General features: G+C 43.6%; 1 protein-coding gene across 5 annotated transcripts in view; it reads right to left on the bottom strand.

Moving 5' to 3' along the window:
• Positions 1-23,685, bottom strand: part of UNKL (unk like zinc finger) — a 121,656-nt gene that overhangs the window by 29,459 nt on the left and 68,512 nt on the right. For all 5 annotated transcript variants that reach the window (XM_026650630.1, XM_026650631.1, XM_026650628.1 and 2 more), the window contains one exon: positions 5,779-5,956. In XM_026650630.1, coding sequence (XP_026506415.1) covers positions 5,779-5,956 — 178 coding nt within the window. The remainder of the gene's footprint in view (positions 1-5,778; positions 5,957-23,685) is intronic.

Below are 23,685 nucleotides of genomic sequence, written 5' to 3' on the forward strand. Positions count from 1 at the left end.
AACAAACATTATTATTTCTCTGAATGTTCCAGGAGAGGGTTGGATGCCTTCCTGGAAGACTCGGCACACCACTTCTGAAAGTTTGCCGACCCCTGCGCTAAAGATTCACATGTCCCTTCATGCTTCAGTCACCATTCCAGAGAACATGCATCCATGCTGATGATGGGTTCTGCACGATAACGATCCAAAGTAGTGCGGACCGACGCATGTTCATTTTCATCATCTGAGTCATCACCAGCAGCAGATTCTGTAGTTTTTGCATCTGAGTGTTGCTCTTTTAAGACTTCTGAAAGCATGCTCCACACCTCGTCCCTCTCAGATTTTGGACAGCACTTCAGATTCTTAAACCTTGGGTTGAGTGCTGTAGCTATTTTTAGAAATCTCACATTGGTACCGTCTTTGCGTTTTGTCAAATCTGCTGTGAAAGTGTTCTTAAAATGAACATGTGCTGGGTCATCGTCCGAGACTGCTATAACATGAAATATATGGCAGAATGCGGGTAAGACAGAGCAGGGGACGTACAATTCTCCCCTAAGGAGTTCAGTCACAAATTAAATTAATTCATTATTTTTTTAACAAGCATCATCTGCATGGAAGCATGTCCTCTGTAATGGTGGCCGAAGCATGAGGAGGCATATGAATGTTTAGCATATCTGGCACATAAATACCTTGCAACACTGGCTACACAAGTGTCATGCGAACACCTGTTCTCACTTTCTCACATTATAAATAAGAAGCAGACAGCAGTATCTCCCGTAAATGTAAACAACCTTGTTTGTCTTAGCGATTGGCTGAACAAGAAGTAGGACCGAGTGGACTTGTAGTCTCTAAAGTTTTACATTGTGTTTTTGAGTGCAGTTATGTAACAATAAAGAAATCTACATTTGTAAGTTACACTTTCACAATAAAGAGATTGTACTACAGTACTTGCATGAGATGAATTGAAAAATACTATTTCTTTTATCATTTTTACAGTGCAAATATTTGTAATAAAAATAATAATATAAAGTGAGCACTGTATACTTTGTATTCTGTGTTGTAAAAGAAAACAATGTATTTGAAAATGTAGAAAAACATCCAAAAATATTTAATACATTTCAATTGGTATTCTATTTTTGAACAGTACGATTAATTGCAATTAATTTTTTTAATCACAATTAATTTTTTTGAGTTAATCGTATTGAGTTCACTGCAATTAATCGACAGCCCTAGTTGAATTGTATCATGACGTGATGAAAGAGGGACCCCATCATCCCCCCCATCCCCATGATTTGTTATGACATGTACCCTGTCCACTGTGCTCTATAACACAAAGTGGACACTTATACAATACATAATTAAAATTAGTAGTAATCAAGGTTCCCCAAAACCATGTAGATACATAACCACGTATATTGCTGATGGGTACTACACACTGCCCAGTGTCTGTCATGCAAGGAAGCCTCTTTAATACAATACAAATGCCTCCTTGCCTTGTAGAAGGAGCAAATAACCTCACCTTCCAAGGAAGCGGAAAGACAGTGATTTGAGAAAGAAAAATGCCTGGGTCAATTATTGAGTGAAAGTGAGGAAGAGGATATGGGATGGGGAGAGGGTGTTGGAAAGAAGGTGAGAGCGAATGTGAGGTATTGGGTGAATGAGAAGGGAAGAAGAACTGAAGGTATAGCTGGAATAAAGATGGTGGTAGAATAAGAAGGAGGGAATGAGAGCATCTATGCTCATAGATTATAAACTTGAGCTCAGGCAGAGCTTCATTTTACTTACACACACACCACAAATAATCATAGATTTTAATTGAATTGTTTCTTCTGTGTAATTTCTCCTGATTGGATTCTCCTCAGAATCGTTCTCACGCATCAATCAGCTTTCAGCACAACCTTAATTGTACTTAAATATGGTAAAGCACCATGCACACCCATAATGCAGTATAAATCATAAAACTAGATAACTTAATAAAATTCATGTAAAAATCACAGTATAAAATGCCATACACAAAGCAAATTCTAAAGCAATATATATCCTCTTCTGTCAATCCAGATAGATCTTATCTATCATGTAAAGGACGAAAAAAAAGCGAGAGACCTGTTTGAATGGCATGCAGATAGTTTCATTTGAGAACGCAGATAAAAAGCTCCATAGGCTTGAAATGTCACATACCACAAAGGGTTAGTTCTAACTCACTCTCTAAAGCAGTGGTGCACAAACATTTCTAGTTATGCCCCCGCCCTTACCATTAATGGAATCTGTCCGCGCCTCCCCACCCTCCATTACTGCACAGCCAAGGCTTCCTCAGCAGTGGAGCTTGGGCTGAAGGCAGAGCTGGGGGCGGAACTGGGGATGGGGGAGGAGCTGGGGCTAGAGGCGGAGCTGGTCTGGGGTTGGAGAGGGAATGAGAGCAGAGCTGGTCTGGGGACAGAGTGGAGCTGGGGGTGGAGCAGGACTGGGGGCTGAACAGGGTTGGAGACTGAGCTGGTCTGGGGATGGAGCAGGGCTGGAAGCATGGCACTCACTCCCCGTCCCACCGTGGGGGCTGGCCCACTGTACACCCCCAAAACGTTCCTCCATGTCCCACTAGGGGTCATGCCCCACAGTTTGGGGACCACTGCTCTAAAGTCAGAGAGAGTCTTTCCATTGATTTTAATAGGAGTTGAATTGGGTCCCAAAACAGCAGCATGTATCATAGCACAATTCATTGCTGAACACCTGTAAATTTTGTTTTTTCACACGTTTTATTCCCAAATTTGTCTGAGCTCCTGACAGATTTAAGAATAAAAATTTTGTGAATGACAATAATTAGCGGATCTTTATCCCAACTTTCCTACAGTCATTCATAGATAAGAATGTAAACATAATGTTCATAACAGGAAACTTCAAATGTGAGCTTTAATTGTAAGAATTGACCCATCTAACTGAATTTCTAATACAGAAATTTAAGAAGATGCAATCCAATTTTATTTAGGACACACCTGGCTTTCACATTTATTAGCTAACTAAAACAACAAAGCAAATTATACCAGGAATGTAACTTTCACAGCCCTAACTAGCAGCTAAGAAACACTCAGGAGGAATTGGATGGGTTCTAAAGGCTGAGATGTAAGCACTGGGTTCTTGTCAGGGTCGTGCAGGTGCATTTTTCAGTTGAGAGGGTAAATACCTTTATCCCTTCTAGCTGCAAAACCCATTGGACTCAGTGGAATTGGGCAGGAAGATTTGTGTGCTGGAAGAGAGGGGCATTATGAGGGATTTCACATTAGTTATACCAATGTGAGCAAGAGGGAATGAGCCGTCATGGAGAACTCTTGTACAGAAAAATACCCATCTTCTGTAGCATACAGCAATTTAATCTTGAGCGTGTTAAAGTTAACATTGTAGTTATGTTGTATACTCAAAGAATATGCCCTTTCAACATTTTAAGCAAGCTAACTGCCCAGTGGAACGGTTATCAAAGTACAGCAAATTAACTAATAAAGAGAACAGACAGCTGTTAAACACTTTGGGCTACAAAAGAGGAGCCAACAAACTTAAAAATTAAAAAGATAATTTTTACCTAATGTATAATTATGCTGTGAAATTCACTTATGTATTAGTGAGGCTAACAGCTTAGGAAGGTTCTAAAAAGGAAGAAACAGTCACTTATCTTAAAATAACGATGGTTCTTCAAGATGTGCTGTCCATACATATATTGCACTCTTGATATGCATGGACCCCATGATCTTGAGACCAGACTCTTTTGGCTAGCCATGCCTATTGGGGCCATGCATGTGCCCCTAGTGTCCTCATGCCCTGTACCAAAGGCACAAAGGGTAGAGTGGGCCCAACCGCCCATTAGCTATTTTGTCAATACAGAATCCAGATGTTAAGGGACTCCATAGTAGCAGGGAAGGAGGGAGCATCTCAAACAACCACAGTTACTGTAAAGTAAGTAACCATTCCTTATTCTTCAAGTGATTTTCCATACATACTCCACTCTTGGTGACTCTCAAGCACTGACCTGATGAGGAGGAGGTGGGTGTTTGGAGTCCACCTAAACAAAGACTGTAGCACAGCTCTGCCAAAAGCAGCATCATATCTTGATGCTTCAATGAGGGAACATGTTTTGTAAAGTTATGGACTGAACCCCAAGTTGCTGCACTGTGTAATTCTGAGATGGGTATGCTTCCCAAGGAAGCCGCAGATGATGCCTGAGCCCTATTGAAATGAGTCCTAACCTGAACTGGTGAAATCTGAATTGGCTAGCTTATAATAGACTAATGAAACTATCAAAAGCCTGAGGGTTGAAATAATGAGCCCCATCAAGAAATGCCATAAAAATTTCTTAAGGAGGCTCTAAACGATTTAGTCCTATGTAAATAGTACAAAAGTGCTCTAAAGACATCTAACATATGTAAACTAGCCTCCCCCTGATTAGAATGTGTTTGGGGGGCGGAAATCTGGCAAATTAATTTAGTTCAAATGAAAATCGGCGACTATTTTATGCAAGAACTTGGGATGGGGCCTCAGGATGACCTTATCCTTATGGAATATTTTATGAAGAACGCCTGCAATAAGTTCCTGTATTTCCCCAGTTCTTTTGGCTGATAATTGCTACTTAAATATTATCTTCATAGATAAATATAGCAAAGAGCAAGTTGCCAACGGCTCAAATGGGGCTCTCATTAAACTTTCTAGGACAGTAGGGCAATCTGCGGCCTGCACGTGGCCCATCAGGGTAATCTGCTGGCGGGTCGCCAGACAGTTTGTTTACATTTGCACGGCCACCCGCAGCTCCCAGTGGCTGCAGTTCACCGTTCCCGGCCAATGGGAGCTGCGGGAAGCGGTGCGGGCCACAGAGACGTGAAAACACATTATAACTGGTACCAGGAAAAAATACTTTCCCTCAAAAATCTGAAAATAAAAACAAAAACAAAAACAACAAGCCCTTATGCCAACAGGCAAAAACTACACTAACTATAGTAAATATTAGTAATACTAATTGTTTACAATTATGTAAAAAAATAGTTCTTGTGAAAACAACGTGGAGTCTGGTGGCACCTTAAAGACTAACAGATTTATTTGGGAATAAGATTTTGTGGGTAAAAAACCCCATTTTTTCAGATGCATGCAAGTTCTTGTGAGTGCATCATGACACAGACATTGCCAGCTACGTGTGGTGAAGAGGGATCTGAGGGACAGTTGGGCATGCTCTATCATTTATGCCGGCAGTACAGGGCACAAGGACATTCAGGGCGCATGCACAGCCCCGATGGATGCTGCTGGCCAAAAGATTCCAATATCATGAGCATTAAGAATGGAATATATAGGGACAATCGCTCAAAGAAAGAATTCACATTTCTATTAATAGAACATAATCGGCAATTACACTTGCTGGAATAAAATTGTAAAATAATATCCGTCCTCATGTTCGATGGCATGAACTGATCACCAGCAGGAATCAGGAGAATAACCCCTCTCCTATAAGAGCACAATTAGATACATTATCAAAGTTTTATAACTTCTTAAATATTGGCCACTATCAGAAACAGAATACCAGATTAAATGGTCCACTGATCTGTTCCAGGTTGATAATTCCTAAATTTCCATCTGAGAATTTACAAAAGCTGCTGATTTGGAAAAACATTAAATTCAATTCCAAGTATTAATTTTAATTGCAGATAATAAAGCAAATATGTAAAAATGTAACCGCCCTTTTCAGTATGCATTTTCTGAACGTATATTAAAATAGAATAATCTTGAAAAAAATACAAAACGTGCAATAAAAGAGGAAATGCTCAGACTTACCTATAACTGATTCAACTGTATTACTGCCAGAGTAGAATGGGAGAGCTTTGGCACTGATAACTGAGAGAGCTGTTGGGGATGAATTATCTGATCCAATACTGGAAGCCAGACTAGAAGTTATACTGGAGGTTATACTTGAAGCAAGTGGATTAACCACTGAAAAAACACTGAGATGGTTCTGTTTAAAAATATATAAATAAAATAAGCAAAATGCATTTGTAAACAAAATTATTAAAATAATCTTAAAAACAAAGATTTGGGAGACATTATATAGGTTATTTAAATTTGCACAATAGAATAATCTATGGAATTAATGAATTTAGGATCATGTTCCTGTGTATTTGGCAGCAAATGTGCTTGACACAGCTAGCACATTCCAACAGTCTGGAAATGGCTCCCAGAAAATATATGTCACAAAGGCAGTTATACAACAGGCTAGGACAGTTGGAGCCTGAGGAACAATTCCAAAAGAAAAAAAATCCATGCAAGGGGTGATTGAGGTCAATTCTGTATTCCCGTATAAAAATGATCATAGAAATTTGAGGTGTAAAAGACCTAGAGGCATTAGGTCATTTAATCCATTTCCTAGAAATAAACATACAGACTCATACACCTATATCTTACTGAAGCTAGTGTCCAAGTTAGCTAGCGTAGTGTCAAAATATGACTGTACATATGGTGCTTGTACCCCTGTGCTGCTTACCTCTAGCTGAGCCCTGCTGACCCAAGGAAAGAGGTTAGGACTTTGATTCAAGATAGTTTTTTCCCTACAAATTTATTAAATGTCACCAGTTAACATTCTGAACAGGAAAATTAAGTTTCAAAAAGTTTGGAGTGAGTTTGTGCAGAACCCAACTTTTTTGTGTCTCTTTTAATTTAAAAAATTAACAAAATAATATCATCAAGTTTCAATAACAGTGTATGGAACAGTAACTTATTTCATTGGTGCCTATGACTCAGGAGCACTGAATCTGCATTAATACATTAGTTCTCTGCTGAAGTGGTAAACTGATTTGTACCAATATCTTTGGTGGTTTCCAGTCAGATTTCAGACCTGGACATACTATGGAAACGAGACTGGTTGTAGAACTGATAAACAATTTCTATATGGCAATGGACAAAGGCCAAATATGCATGTTGATACTAGTAGATATTTTTGTAGTTTTCTGATCCTGTCCATGAAGGGGAACTGTTGACTTGTCTCAAGATCTTGCACAAGTGGATAGTGTATTATGCTGACTTCATCAATTTCTTTTGCGTGCATCTCAAACGGTTATGGTGGGAGTTGCATCTCCTTCTTGAAAGTTCGATCTAAGTCTGCATTTCTAGTGCACTACTGAATGTGATGTCTAGCTCTCAACTGTGACGTCTCTTAAATTCTCAGTTCAATCACCTCTTTCATTCAACCTATGATAGAATGCTTGGAAAGACTGTTGTATGCAATGTAGCTGTAGCCGTGTTGGTTCCAGGATATTAGAGAGACAAGGTGGCTGAGGTAATATCTTTTATTGGACCAACTTCTGTTTGTGAAATACTATAGAGTATGCTGTGTCATCAATATGCCAATACTCCTAGATCTACAACTTTGCTTCCCAAGTATCCCAGTGTTTGAGTGAAACAGGAATCTATGAAAAGTAGCCAGGTAATGAATGAGACAGGGGACTGCAGGAAGAGAAAGGATGGTCTAGCGGTTAATGCAGTTGAATGTCACCCTGAAGCATGGATAGAATCCTATTCCTCTGCCACAGAATTCCTATGTGATGCTGGGAAAGACATTTAAATCTAACACTTACTTCACAAGTGGTCACCAATTGGGTAGTCCCCATTTTCTAGGTGCCTAACTTTAGTACTTTTGTAAATCAGATCTTAGGTCTCATCACTCACAGCTGCAACTGAAGTCAATGGGAGTTATATTTTGAACCTATAAAGTGCTATAAAATATTAAGTTCTCTGAAAAATCAGGGCATAGGCATCTCAAATTGGGCACCCAAAAATTGCGTACACTTCTGAAATTAATGTCTCTGTGCCTCATTTCCCCATCTGTAAAATGGAAATAATAATACCACCTTACCTCATAGGGATGTTGTGAAGATAAATTCATTAATGTTAGTGAAGAGTGAAGATTCTACCATCAGGAGTGCCACAGAAAAGTTCATGACAAAATTAATAATTCCATATTCAGAGCATAGTTTGAATGGTGTGCAGTAAATACAGCATGGGGCCACACGGTGAAGATTGAGGATAAAACAAAATATTGAGTATCTTATCATGATGTGAGCACCATTCATCCTGTGCAGTGAATGAGGAAAAAACAGTATGTAATCATATACTTCAAAACTGTGTCATAACTAAGGATATGGTTTGGTCATGGAGGTCACAGATTCCATGACTTTAACAGATCTCTGTGACTTCTTCGGCTCCGGCTTCAGCCCCAACCGTGACCATACCCTGATTTTGTATATTTTTACCATGACTGCTCCGTGAAGTTTGCCTAATTTTACCGTGACAAAATCATATCCATAATCATAATGCACAAGGGGGCAGAATTAAGAATACACAGGCCACCTTAATTATAGCATTTCCTACATTCTGATTGTTTAATTTGCAACATTAAAAGTATGTTAATGTAGTTTTTTGTATGTAGTTGTAGATAGAATGAGGTAGAACTACATTTATTACCTAATCCTGCAAACATGTACACAAGTGTTTGATTTACATGGGACAACTTATGTGTGAAGTTATCAGGACATGTCACGTGCATAAAGTTATCACATGTGTAATTGTTTGCTGGATCAGGGCCTTAGTTTGCACCTTAACAGCAGCCCAGTAGTTGAGACAACTCTTCTCAGCACACTGTTAGCTATGCTAGACAAGTATGCATGTGCAGTGCAGTCTTCCTTCCCTTAGAACACTGGTTAAAAGTACTAAAAAACCCTATACCCCCAATATTACACATGTGCAAAGTAAAATTTTCAGTGATGCACATCTCTGCCCAATGAAACCAAGCATTTCTAAAGAGGGCTATTTCTCTGCCATATTTACACTTCCTAGCCCCAACTGTTTTGGTGCTAGCATGGTTAAAAAAAGTGTAATCACTTATTTTTAAGTGGGAAAATGTTTTCTCGCTTGTGGACCTAAATATGATATAGTTGTTTCAGCTCCAACTTTTAAAAATCATCTTTAGGGAGAGATGAGACCTAGAAGATTTCAGCCAGAAAGAGGAAGTTTCAGAAATGAAAATAGGGTTTATAATAAGAATAATCAAGCAACCTTTACTATAACAGTCACTAGCACTTCAATTCTTATTCTTATGGATTGAGTTAAACCTTGTTGTTATGGGTCAGGCATGGCTACTGCATTACAATCAGGATAAATGTAAAGAAGCCATTGTAATCAGGTGGCTGAAACAGTAGCAGTAGCACCCAGAACACAGGCACATGGCAAAACTGAGTAGAAGCTAAATCTGAGTAGAAGCCCAAGGGATTTCAAATGCAGGGGCTAGCACTTTGATTGGTGAAACTGTTTTGGTATCTATGTGAGAGAATGAGCGAGAAACAGCACAAGCTGAAGCAGAGAGAGAAAGCCAATCAGACAGTAACAGCAGGCAGGGCCGGCTTTAGGCCAATTCCCCCGATTCCCCGCGCCCGTGTCTAAGAGGGACCCGCACATTAGGCTCACCCGGTGGCAGTCCGCTCCAGCGGCATTTCGGCGGCGGGGGCTGCTCCGGGGTCTTCAGCAGCATTTCGGCGGTGGGGGGTCCTTCAGTGCCGCGGAAGACGCGGAGCGGACCCCCCGCTGCCGAAGTGCCGCCGAAGACCCGGACCGCGGAATCGGGCCCCGCAGGTCCTAAAGCCAGCCCTGACAGCAGGTTGGTAATGTAGGCCTGAGAGAACGTGAAGAGAAAAAAGCTGGCTGGGTACAGAGTGCTGTCTCATAGGCGCCGACTTCTGCTGGCGCCGGTGGGTGCTCGACCTGCCTCTGCCCCCAACTCCACCCCTGCCCTGCCTCCCCCCTGCCCCCATTCCAACCCCTTCCCCAAATCCTCGCCCTGGCCTCACCTCTTCCCCACCTCCTCCCCTGAGCGCGCCGTGTTCCCGCTCCTCCCCGCTCCCTCCCAGAGCTTGTTACGCCGCAGAACAGCTGTTTTGCGGCAGCAAGCGCTGGGAGGAGAAGCGGGGACGTGGCGCGCTCAGGGGAGGAGGCAAGATGAGGAGGGGGTGTGGGGAGCTTGGCTGCTGATGGGTTCAAAGCACCCACCAATTTTTCCCCGTGGGTGCTCCAGCCCCAGAGCACTCACGGAGTCGGTGCCTATGTGCTGGCTGGAAAGACAGGTTTGGAATAGCAAACAAAGGAACTGTCTCCTGTTGTTTGCTTCCTACTGTGTTCAGGGAAACAGGACTTTGTACATTCTTTGTAAATAAACAAAATTGCCTGAAATACCTAATGTCAATTTCTCCTCCTAACTGGAACAACCTGCAAAGATCCCAAATTTTTGGCTAGCCACTCGGGTCAAAAGTGGTAACATTACATTCAACACTTATACAGCACTTTAAATGTGCAAAATCCTGTATAAACAAACCAGTTATGCTACTGTTTTTCCTAGGCTTTGAAGATTAAATAGCTTCATAAATGTTAAGTATTTATTAATTATTGTTAGGGCCTAACCAAATTCAGGACCATGAAAAACGCATCACAGACCATGAAATTTGGTCTCCCCCCCTGTGAAATCTGGTCTTTTATGTGCTTTTACCCTATACTATACAGATTTCACGGGGGAGACCAGCATTTCTCAAATTGGGGGTCCTGCCCAAAAGGGAGTTGCAGGGGGGTCATAAGGTTATTTTAGGGGGGTTGTGGTATTACCACCCTTACTTCTGCGCTGCCTTAAGAGCTTGGCAGCTGGAGAGCGGCGACTGTTGGCCGGGCACCCAGCTCTGAAGGCAGTGCCCAGCCAGCAGTGCAGAAGTAAGGGTGGCAATATCATACCATGCCACCCTTACTTCTGTGCTGCTGACTTCAGAGCTGAGCAGCCGGAGTGGTGGCTGCTGGCTGAGGGGGCTCAGCTCTGCAGGCAGCAGCGCAGAAGTATGGGTGGCAATACCATAACATGCCATCCTTACTTCTATGCTGCCCAGCTCTGAAGGTAGTGCCGATGCCAGCAGCAGCGCAGAAGTAAGGGTAGCAGGACTGCAAGCCCCCCCCCCCAATAACATTGTGCCTCCCCAACTCCTTTTTGGGTCAGGACCCCTACAATTACAACACCGTGAAATTTCAGATTTAAATAGCTGAAATCATGAAATTTACTATTTTTAGGGCTGTCTATTAATCGCAGTTAATTCACGCCATTAACTCAAAAAATAAATCGCGATTAAAAAAATTAATCGTTAATTGCACTGTTAAACAATAGAATACCAGTTGAAATTTATTACATATTTTTTGATGTTTTTCTATTCAAATATATTGATTTCTATTAGAACACAGAATACAAAGTATACAATGCCCACTTTATATTATATTTTTGATTACAAATATTTGCACTGTAAAAATGATAAACAAAAGAAATAGTATTTTTCAATTCACCTCATACAAGTACTGCAGTGCAATCTCTTTATCATGAAAGTGTAATTTACAAATATAGATTTTTTTTTATTACGTAACTGCACTCAAAAACAAAACAATGCAAAACTTTAGAGACTACAAGTCCACTCAGTCCTACTTCTTGCTCAGCCAATCACTAAGACAAACAAGTTAATTTACATTTACGGAAGATACTGCTGCCTGCTTCTTATTTACAATGTCACCTGAAAGTGAGAACAGGCATTCGCATGGCACTTGTGTAGCCGGCGTTGCAAGGTATTTATGTGCCAGATATGCTAAACACTTGTATGCCCCTTCATGCTTCGGCCACCATTCCAGAGGTCATTCCTCCATGCTGATGATGCTCATTAAAAAAATAATGTGTTAATTTAATTTGTGACTGAACACCTTGGGGGAGAACTGTATGTCTCCTGTTCTGTCTTACTCGCATTCTGCCATATATTTCATGTTATAGCAGTCTCGGATGATGACCTAGCACATGTTGTTTGTTTTAAGAACACTTTCACTGCAGATTTGACAAAACGCAAAGACGGTACCATTGTGAGATTTCTAAAAATAGCTACAGCAATTGACTCAAGGTTTAAGAATCTGAAGTGCCGTCCAAAATCTGAGAGGGATGAGGTGTGGAGCACGCTTTCAGAAGTCTTAAAAGAGCAACACTCAGATGCAAAAACTACAGAACCCGAACCACCAAAAAAGAAAATCAACCTTCTGCTGGTGGCATCTGACTCAGATGATGAAAATGAACATGCGTTGGTCCGCACTACTTTGGATCGTTATCGAGCAGAACTCATCATCAGCATGGAAACATGTCCTCTGAAATGGTAGTTGAAGCATGAAGGGACATGTGAATCTTTAGTGCATCTGGCGCGTAAATATCTTGCAACGCCAGCTATAACAGTGCCATGCAAACATCTGTTCTCACTTTCAGGTGACATTGTAAACAAGAAGCAGGCAGCATTATCTCCTGCGAATTGTAACCAAACTTGTTTTGTCTGAGCGATTGGCTGAAGTAGGACTGAGTGGACTTGAATGCTCTAAAGTTTTACATTGTTTTATTTTTGAATGAAGTTATTTTTTGTACATAATTCTACATTTGTAAGTTCAACTTTCATGATAAAGAGATTGCACTATAGTACAGTATGAGGTGAATTGAAAAAACTATTTCTTTTGTTTTTTACAGTGCAAATATTTGTAATAAAATATAAATATAAAGTGAACACTGTACACTTTGTATTCTGTGTTGTAATTGAAATCAATATATTTGAAAATGTAGAAAACATCCAAAAATATTTAAATAAATGGTACTCTATTATTGTTTAACAGTGTGATTAATTGCACGATTAATTGCGATTAATTTTTTTAATCGCTTGACTGCTATTTTTAAAATCCTATGACAGTTAAATTGACCAAAACGGACAGTGAATTTGGTAGGGTCCTAATTATTGTTTATCTAGGTTCTTATATGAAACCCACCACTGCGGAATGAGTGATACCTCTCTGGCATCTGAGTGGTGGGGGAACTGGAGAACAAACTGAGGTTCTGTAGCCAGGCTATACCATAGGTTCATCTTCAGGGATACTAAGAAAGATAGCTGTATTAACACAGTTAGCTATCTAGTCTGGATTTTGTCACTAAATCAGAGTTGCCTCTGTTTCTAATCCTTACTAGTTTCTGTCCACTTTATTTCTTTTTCCTTCTTTTGGACACTATGAATGTTATTTTCATAGGTTTTAAGTCCATTAGGGGCCATTGTGATCATCTGGTCTGAGCTCCTGCATAACAAAGGCCATAGAATTTCACCCCATAATTCCTCCTTCAAGTGTAACAATCAATTCCTCCATATTACTTGAAACCCCTGACTCAGTTCAAACTTCTATATATCTCACCCACTCCTACCTCCTTCTTCCCTACACTCCTCTCTCCATGCTATTCTTTTTATCGCCTTCTCTCAGCTTCATACTTTTTTTCATGCCACCACTTGTTATCTATCAAACATTCTCTCTACTTCTTAAAATCCTTCCTTTAAAACCCACTTCCTTCCAGGAATCCTTCCTATCTTGTTTTTTTTCCCCCACCGGTTTTATCTCCATACCTTTCCTTACCTGAATTTCTGTCTTTGTGCCTGAGATTTGAAGCTGGTTGGGGCAGACAATGTGTCTTGCTATGTTTTATAATAAATAAATAACTACCTAATTCTTATATTGAGCTTTTCATCTGTAGATCTCAAAACACTTTCCAAAGCTGGTCAGTGTCATTATCTCCATTTTACAGATAGGCAAACTGAGACACAGAGAGGTGAAGTGACCTGTCCAGGGTTACCCAGTAGGCTAGTGGCAGAGTCTGGAATAGAACCAAGGTCTCCTGAATCTCAGTCCAGTGCTCCATCCACTAGGTCCTCTGAAGAGAAACAAGAGTCATAAAAAGCTGTGTTCTTTTTCTGCTGTATATAAAAGATAGTAAAAAATATTAAACCTCTCTTTTTTCCCCCCCTTCCTTTGCAAGTTGAGAGACATCTGAAGATCTGCTCACTTTTCCGAGGTTCAATCCTGTGCCCTGGACAAACACTCCTATAATCTTCTAAGGATATCCCCTCTATAATCCTTACCAGGACTTTGCAATAACCAATGAAGAGATCACCAGCAAAGAATCCTTCCCATATTTCACACTGAGCCCAGCTTGTCCTGAGATAGGATTTTAGGAGATTAGTGAGTGGTGTATGTATATACATGATTATTCTGTATCTCATCTAATCTCAGGACCTTGATTTAAGAAGTGTTTGGCATCTCTTTATGGAGGTGGGAAGGGAGGGAGACAACTTATACTAAGAACACTTTATAAGGTATACCAGGCTGCGAAGTGATGCCGGGTATTTCCTTTGCCTTTGGGGGAGTTCATTGCCCTCTCTCTGGGTAATGCCAAGCCACCTCCGTCAAAGAGGATTTATCTCTTGTTCTTCAAGAGATGCCAGAAATGCTTTTTTTTTTTGGACTGCATCAATTTACACTAAATGGCAGGCACACAAATGCACAAACATTTCCAGGGAGGAGCACAGTTGAAAACATAGCATAGATAATTCAATAAAGTGTATTTACTGTAGTTTTGTTTGGGAAGTGAGTTAACTTTTTCCCTAGTTATAGTTAAGAGATTGGATTTTTGATTTAACTGATAAATTAACAGAAAGTAAACAATTGAAATAAAATGATTACAGAAAAGATAACGTTCATCACTGAAACGAAAGTTTCAAAAGTGGGATCCCATCTACATTCAAAACATTTTTAAAAAGCTAAGCTATCAAACCTGGAAGTTCATTGGAGCCTGTTATACACCTTTCAGAACACTGTATCAGGGCTTGTCTACATGCAATGTTACTCCACAGCACAACAAGACAGGATGTGAATCCACAGCACACTAGTTTGCCTGTAATATCCCATGTGGACATTGCTACAGCACACTAAAAGTTCCATAGTACATTGATGTACTCCAGTTTCAAACAGCAGTACATCAAAAGCACATTCAGAACTTTTAGTGTGCTGTAGCAGTGTCCACACAGGACTTTACTGTGTGGCAAACTGGTGAACTGTAGATTCACACTCTGGCTTGCTGTGCAGTAACGTCCCACGACAACAAGCCCTCAGTATTATGGTTTACTGTGAAAACTACACTGCACATTCTCCAAAAAAATTAACCTATAGAGCAGCGCGCTAGATGGACTTTCACTATGAAGTTTCCAATCATTTTTAAATGTAGAAATTTCATAGAATCCAGAATTGTAAGAGCTCCTGTACCATCTAGTTCAGTGGTTCTCAACCTGGGGTCAGCAGACCTCTGGGGGTCCGCAGACTATATCTAAGATTTCCAAAGGGGTCCATGCCACCATTTGAAAATTTTTAGGGGTCTGCAAATGAAAAAAGGTTGAGAACCACTGATCTAGTTAATCTCTGTACTTGGGCAGGTTTGCTTCCTCTTGGACATTTTCTACTGTTTTATCCAGCCTAATTTTAAATATCTCAAGTGATGGGGCTTCAATCCCTTGCGAACCTGCACGGGGACGGCTACAATCTACCCCTACATATTACTTTCCTCTTTAACCACTTGCTCACAGCTTTTCTGCTTTCTGTGCTCCTCATGCATTTAAAATCAATTGAAAAAGAATGATATCTTCATACTGGAGCTACACATCAGACCGTAGTGAAATGGCAATAAAATAAACACAGAACAAAAATGAAAAGCGTAGCCTCACTAGAATTCTATGGGCATCTGCTCAGTAACTCTCAATGGAGAGCGGTGACACAGAAGTTCATGGGCACAAGAGAGGCAATTCACTGTTTTCTTGTTGAGAGAAAAAAGTTACTAACCTTTCTGTAACTACTGTTCTTCGAGATAGGTTACACATGTCCATTCCACTGTAGGTATGTGCGTGCCCTGAGCACAGCTGCTGGACATTTTCCCCTCACTGGTACCTGTCAGGGCAGCTCGGGTGCCTTCTGTTGCTGCATGCTCATAGCGCCAGTATAAAGGGTACAGCCAACCCCGCGCCCCCTCAGTTCCTTCTTTCCAGCCAATTCCGATGTAGAGGGGTATTAGAATGAGACGCACCCAGTTCTGATTGATCTTTTGTAGGACCTTGTGCGCAAGTGGGACAGGAAGGAGAGAATAGTACATGTGACCTATCCACTGGAATAGGAAGGCGTCCATAAGAGATTCCAGGCTGGGACCTTGCAGGAAGGCGAACTGGTGACACTTCCTGTTGTACCAGGTTGCAAACAGGTCTATCTGGGAAAACCCCATTGCTGGAAAACATCCCTCACGATTTCCAGGCAAAGGGACCACTTGGGGTGACTGAAGAAAGACCTTCTGAGGCTATCTGCCAGTTCATTCTGTACCCCCCGCAGGTGAGAAGCCTCGAGGTGGACTGAGTGGGCTATGCAGAAGTCCCACAGCTGAATTGCCTCTTAAGAGAGGGGGGGAAGAGCGAGCCCCTCCCTGCCTGTTGAGATAGAATTTGTCTGCAGTGTTGTCCATAAGAACCAACATGCTCTTGCCTGTAATGTGAAGCAGGAACACCTGACAGGCCAGGTGAACTGCCCTGAACTCTCTGACATTGCTGTGTAGTAAGAGCTCTTCTGGAGACCAAAGACCTTGAATTCTGAGGGTCCCAGGTGAGCTCCCCAGCCTAGTGCTGATGTGTCTGAGCCAAGGATATTGATGGTTGGGACCATGAAAAGGGGACACCCGCGCAAAGAGCAAGTGGATCTAGCCACCAGTTGAGGGAGGTGAGGACCGGGGAAGGTACTGTAAGAACCGAGTCCAGATAGTGGCAGTTTGGTGAGTACACCGAGGCCAGACGTGCCTGGAGGGGTCTGAGATGCAGTCTTGCGTGCTGCACTATGTATGTACATGAGGCCATGTGACCCAAAAGCCTCCGACAATTTCAGGCTGTTGTAATCAGGTCTGGAGGCCCTTGAGGTGTACTATCAGGGACATGATTGTTTGAAACTGACCTTCTGGGAGGAAGGCTCTGGCCTAGGGTGACCAGCTAGCACCTGTGAAAAAACAGGACAGGGGTGGGGGGCAATGGGCACCTATATAAGAAAAAGTCCCAAAAAATGGGACTGTCCCTATAAAAACGGGACATCTGGTCACCCTACTCTGGCCTGTAGAGTCGAGTACCGGTCCAATAAACTCTATCAGAGTGAGGGTAGACCTCTTTACATTTATTAGCAGGCCTAGGGCCTTGAATGTTGATTGGATGATGTGGACACTGGACTCCACCTGAGCCCTGGACTGACTTGTGACTAGCCAGTCGTCCAGATACAGGTAGACTCGTACTCCCCCGGTCTCCTCAGGAAGGCAGTCACTACCGCCATGGTTTTGAAAACACCTGCAGAGTCGCTAACAAGCCGAACGGGAGTACTGCAAATAGGTAGTGCATGTGGTTCACAATGAACCTGAGGAACCTTTTGTGGCCTTGGCAGATCGATATATGAAAGTAGGCGTCTCCTAAATCAAGGGTGGTGTCCCAGTTCCCGGGATACAGGGAGGAAATAATGGAAGCCAGGGAAACTTGCGGAACTTTAATTTCTTGAGGTAGTTGTTGAGCTGGCGCAGGTCTAGAATAGGTCTGAGACCACCCTTGGCTTTCAGGTTTAGGAAATAACGGGAGTAGAACCCCCTTCCCCCTTACATTCTGTGGAACCTCTTCCATGGATCCCACCCGAAGGAAAGATTGAACCTCCTGGGCTAGAAGTTGCTCGTCAGAGGGGTCCCTGAAGAGGGATGGGGAGGCAGGGTGGGAAGAGGGATAGAAATTAATTGAAGGAGGGATAGAAATGAACTGAAGGGTATATCCAACTTCCACTGTGTTCAGCGCCCAACGTTCTGGGGTGATATGGGACCACACACTGATGAAGTGGGACAGGCGGTCCATAAATAAAAGGGAAACAGGATCCAGAAACATGGGAACTGGTACAACATCCTCGAGCATCCCATCAAAAGGTCTGTTTAGAGCTTTCTGGGTATCTGGGTGAGGCAGACATATGTAGAAGGGGATGGTCTATGCCTAAAGCCCCTGCTTCTTTTCCTGTGCGGGTCTTGATGGGAGAACTGCTGAGGTCTGTAGTGCTTCCTTGAAGTCACCTGTCTGGTGACCAAGGAGGTGCGGTTCCCACTGATGCTGGAGACCGAGGAACCCTGCATTGGGGCCAGCATGGTCGGTTTCCCCTTAGACAATACCACTGTGCCCAGTTCCGAACAGTAACTGGGGGGCCACATGCTTCCTCCTGCACATTGACACTGATACCACTGACTCATGTGTGCTGGTGACACCGGTACTGACGGCAATAACAGGTCCCTGGCGGCAGCGGAAAACGCTGGTACCATGCTGTCCCTCAGACGCCGACAGTTCATTCAGTACTGAACTCAACAGTGCCTGCATAAGGGGCAGAATCAATGCTGCTGACTGCTGCGATGCCAAGGCAGAGGAGTGGCTTGGCTTGGCTTGCACTCTGCTCTGCTCCCCGTGCCTGGCCTTCTTTGGTGTCGGGGAATGTCCCCTCTCAGCTGGCTGCTTCTTGTGCCTCTTCCTCAGCACTGGGCATGGCAAACGGTGCTGGACTCCTGCACGGTAGGTGGAGCACTCCTCACTGACACCAAGGTGCTTGCAGCCAAGTCTGACCAGCTCAGCTTGGAGGAAGGTCTCAGTGCCACCTCCATAAGCAGAAACTTTAACCTGGCCTCCCAGTCCTTCTTTGTAAGGGGTGTAAAGTCCCTGCAAATCTGGCAGCGGTCCCCAATGTGAGCCACACCCAAGCACTTCAGGCAGCTAGAGTGCGGGTCGCTGAAGGGCATAGCCTTGTTGCAGGAGGCACAGGGCTTGAAGCCTGATGACCGAGGCATGTCTCAGCACTGGGTACACACGAAACTCCGCTAACAATGATATACAAACTATAGTAACTGACTAGAACTAATTAACTATTTACAACTACTAACCAAAAACAATGTAAAAAAAAGAAGATCACTGAGAAAGCTTGCCATAGGAGAACAGTTCCAGCAACATTCACAGGTGGTAAGAAAGAACTGAGGGGGCATGGGGTCAGCTGGGCCCTTAATACCGTCACTATGATCCTGCAGCACCAGAAGGTGCCTGAGCCATCCCGATGGGTACCACTGAGGGAAAAATGTCCAGTAACTGTGCTTGGCGCATGCACACACCTACAGTGGAATGCACATGTGCAATCACTCAAGAAGAATTAAGAGTTCCAAGACATATGGTTGCCTCCTCAGCCCCTCTACCACACTCTGAAACTGGGGATCCTTGCAGGTTTCCCCCAATCACAAACATACATGAAGATGGGGGATTCCTTGCTCTCCTCCTACCCCACCCTGGTACACACACACACACACACAACTCCTGAGGGCATTCTGTGACAACAATTAAAAATTCTGTGCCAAAAAAATAAAATTTTTGCACACAATATTTTAAAATTCTGCAAATTTTATTTGTCAAATAAACGTTGAGGCTCCAGCATGGCATTGGGGAGCACAGGCCACTGGCTGCACAGAGGTGGGAGATCACTCTGCAGCTCCCCGCAGGACATGGACTCAGCGGTGAGGCTGCACCCAACCCAGACACAGCACAAGGACCGGGCCTGCCCCAGAAATACCCCAGTGCCTTGCCCCTCCATGCCAGGTGCACCAGGTGTGGGCAAGCAGGCTCAGCCTGGCAGAATCCAAGTATGGAGGAATTTAGTGTGGGGGGATCCAGGTGTGGGTTGAGAGGGTTCTGTGTGGGGCCATCTGGGTGCGGGCGGCTCAGTGGGGGATCCAGGTGCGGGGGGGATCTGGATGCACAGGGGCTTGTTGGGGTTTTTTGGATGCAACGGTAATGGGATGCTGCAGGGGGGTCCAGGTGAAGGTGGCTGGGGCTCTATGAGGGGGGGTGTCTGGGTATGGGGGGGATAGAGCTCGGCAGGGGGGTCTGGGTGTGGGGGGCTCAGTGGGGGATCCAGATGCTGGGGGAGTGGAGCTCAGTGGGGTGGGGATCCGGGGCAGTTGGTTGGAGCTTGGTGGGGTGGGGATACAGGTGCGAGTGGCTCATCGGGGTGGTCCAGGTGCAGGGGTAGTGGGGCTCCTCAGGGGGGTTCTGGGTGCATGGGGGCTTGGCGGGAGAGTATGAGGGGGGTCTGGATGCACAGCGGTTGGGGGAGCAGCTCCCCGTAGTGAACCCTCCCCCTGCAACTGAGGAGCGATGGGTGCAGGAAACGGGGTGGGGGACTGTTGTGTTTGCAGAGCTTCCTGCAGCTTGGGGAGAAATCTGGGGGTGGGTCTGACCCAGGCCTGGATGCCGTGCAAAGGAAGAGGAAATCCTGTCCTCCCCAGCCCCAGCCGGGACTAGCAGCTGAGCCCAGCGCACGGTAGGAGTGACCAGCCAGGTCTTCCCCAGTCCCGCCCCGTGCCCTACAGTGATTTAACTCTCTGCCAGCTGCCGTGGGCACCCAACACATACTGCTGGAAAAGGCTGCGTGACTGCACATAGACTCAGGCTAGGTCTACACTACAGCGGGGTTCCGACCTAAGATACGCAACTTCAGCTACGTGAATACCGTAGCTGAAGTTGCGTATTTTAGGTCGGCTTACCTGGTGGTGAGGACGGGGGAAAGCCGACCGCTGCCGCGCTGCCGCCGACTCCGCTGCCGCCTCTTGTCGAGGTGGATTTCCGGAGTCGACGGCAGAGCGATCAGGGATCGATTTTACCGCGTCCTCACGAGACGCGGTAAGTCGATCCCCGATAAACCGATTGCTACCCGCCGGATCGGCGGGTAGTGAAGACGTAGCCTCAGACTCATAGACTTTAAGGTAGGGACCATTATGATCGTCTAGTCTGACCTCCTGCACAACGCAGGCCACAGAATCTCACCCACCCACTCCTGTAACAAACCCCTAACCTATGTCTGAGCTACTGAAGTCCTCAAATCATGGTTTAAAGACCTCAAGGTGCAGAGAATCCTCCAGCAAGTGACCCATGCCCCACGCTGCAGAGGAAGGCGAAAAACCCCCAGGGCCTCTGCCAATCTGCCCTGGAGGAAAATTCCTTCACGACCCCAAATATGGCGATCAGCTAAATCCTAAGCGTGTGGGCAAGACTCACCAGCCAGCACCCAGGAAAGAATTCTCTGTAGTAACTCAGATCCCACCCCATCTAACATCCCATCACAGGCCATTGGGCATATTTACCACTAATAGTCAAAGATCAATTAATTGCCCAAATTAGGCTATCCCATCATACCATCCCCTCCATAAAGTTATCATGCTTAGTCTTGAAGCCAGATATGTCTTTTGACCCCGCTGCTCCCCTTGGAAGGCTGTTCCAGAACTTCACTCCTCTGATGGTTAGAAACCTTCGTCTAATTTCAAGTCTAAACTTCCTGATGTCCAGTTTTATATCCATTTGTTCTTGTGTCCACATTGGTACTGAGTTTAAATAATTCCTCTCCCTCCCTGATATTTATCCCTCTGATATGTTTATAAAGAGCAATCGTATCTCCCCTCAGCCTTCTTTTGGTTAGGCTAAACAAGCCAAGCTCTTTGAGTCTCCTTTCATAAGATAGGTTTTCCATTCCTCGGATCATCCTAGTAGCCCTTCTCTGTACCTGTTCCAGTTTGAATTCATCCTTCTTAAACATGGGAGAACAGAACTGCACACAATATTCAAGATGAGGTCTCACCAGTGCCTTGTACAACGGTAGTAACACCTCCTTATCTCTACTGGAAATACCTCACCTGATGCAATCCAAGACCACATTAGCTTTTTTCACAGCCATATCACATTGGCGGCTCATAGTCATCCTGTGATCAACCAATACTCCCAGGTCCTTCTCCTCCTCTGTTACTTCCAACTGATGCGTCCCCAGTTTATAACAAAAAATCTTGTTATTAATCCCTAAATGCATGACCTTGCACTTTTCACTATTAAATTTCATCCTATTACTCCAGTTTACAAGGTCATCCAGATCTTCCTGTATGATATCCTGGTCCTTCTCTGTATTGGCAATACCTCCCAGCTTTGTGTCATCCGCAAACTTTATTAGCACATACCCACTTTTTGTGCCAAGGTCAGTAATGAAAAGATTAAATAAGATTGGTCCCAAAACCGATCCCTGAGGAACTCCACTAGTAACCTCCTTCCAGCCTGACAGTTCACCTTTCAGTATGACCCGCTGTAGTCTCCCCTTTAACCAGTTCCTTATCCACCTTTCAATTTTCATATTGATCCCCATCTTTTCCAATTTAGCTAATAATTCCCCATGTGGAACCATATCAAATGCCTTACTGAAATCGAGGTAAATTAGATCCACTGTGTTTCCTTTGTCTAAAAAAAATCTGTTACCTTCTCAAAGAAGGAGATCAGGTTGGTTTGGCACAATCTACCTTTTGTAAAACCATGTTGTATTTTGTCCCAATTACCATTGACCTCAATGTCCTTAACTACTTTCTCCTTCAAAATTCTTTCCAAGACCTTGCATATTACAGATGTCAAACTAACAGGCCTGTAGTTACCCGGATCACTTTTTTCCCCTTTCTTAAAAATAGGAACTATGTTAGCAATTCTCCAGTCATACGGTACAACCCCTGAGTTTACAGATTCATTAAAAATTCTTGCTAATGGGCTTGCAACTTCATGTGCCAGTTCCTTTAACATTCTTGGATGAAGATTATCTGGGCCCCTGATTTAGTCCCATTAAGCTGATCGAGTTTGGCTTCTACCTCAGATGTGGTAATATCTACCTCCATATCCTCATTCCCATTTGTCATCCTACCATTATCCCTAAGCTCCTCATTAGCCTCATTAAAGACTGAGGCAAAGTATTTGTTTAGCTATTGGGCCATGCCTAGATTATCCTTAACCTCCACTCCATCCTCAGTGTTTAGCGGTCCCACTTCTTCTTTCTTTGTTTTCTTCTTATTTATATGGCTATAGAACCTTTTACTATTGGTTTTAATTCCTTTTGCAAAGTCCAACTCTACATGGCTTTTGGCCTTTCTCACTTTATCCCTACGTGTTCTGACCTCAATAAGGTAACTTTCCTTGCTGATCACTCCCATCTTCCACTCCTTGTAGGCTTTCCGCTTTTTCTTAATCACCTCTCTGAGATGCTTGCTCATCCAGCTTGGTCTACAACTCCTGCCTATGAATTTTTTCCCCTTTCTTGGGATGCAGGCTTCTGATAGTTTCTGTAACTGTGACTTGAAGTAATTCCAGGCCTCCTCCACCTTTAGATCCACAAGTTCTTCAGTCCAATCCACTTCCCTAACTAATTTCCTTAATTTTTTAAAGTTAGTCCTTTTGAAATCAAAAACCCTAGTCACAGATCTATTTTTGTTTATCCTTCCATGTAGTTTGATCTGAATTAGCTCATGATCACTCGAACCAAGGTTGTCCCCTACAACCATTTCTTCTATGAGATCCTCACTACTCACCAAAACCAAATCTAAAATGGCATACCCTCCTGTTGGTTCAGCAACTACTTGGTGAAGAAATCCATCAGCTATCGCATCCAGGAAAATCTGAGCCCTATTATTATTACTAGCACATGTCCTCCAGTCTATATCTGGGAAGTTAAAGTCTCCCATGATCACACAATTCCCATTAGTATTTACTTCATTAAAAACTTTAAAGAGGTCTCTATCCATATCCAGATCAAATCCCGGTGGTCTATAGCACACCCCAAGCACTATCTCAGGGGCAGTAGCGTAGCTAGGGGGGGTTCAGGTGAAGCGGCCGCTTCCCCTGACCACATTCCCCAAAA

The sequence above is a fragment of the Terrapene carolina genome, unplaced genomic scaffold (genome assembly GCF_002925995.2).
Source record: "Terrapene carolina triunguis isolate 2854851 unplaced genomic scaffold, T_m_triunguis-2.0 Scaffold93, whole genome shotgun sequence".
Lineage (NCBI taxonomy): Eukaryota > Metazoa > Chordata > Testudines > Emydidae > Terrapene > Terrapene triunguis.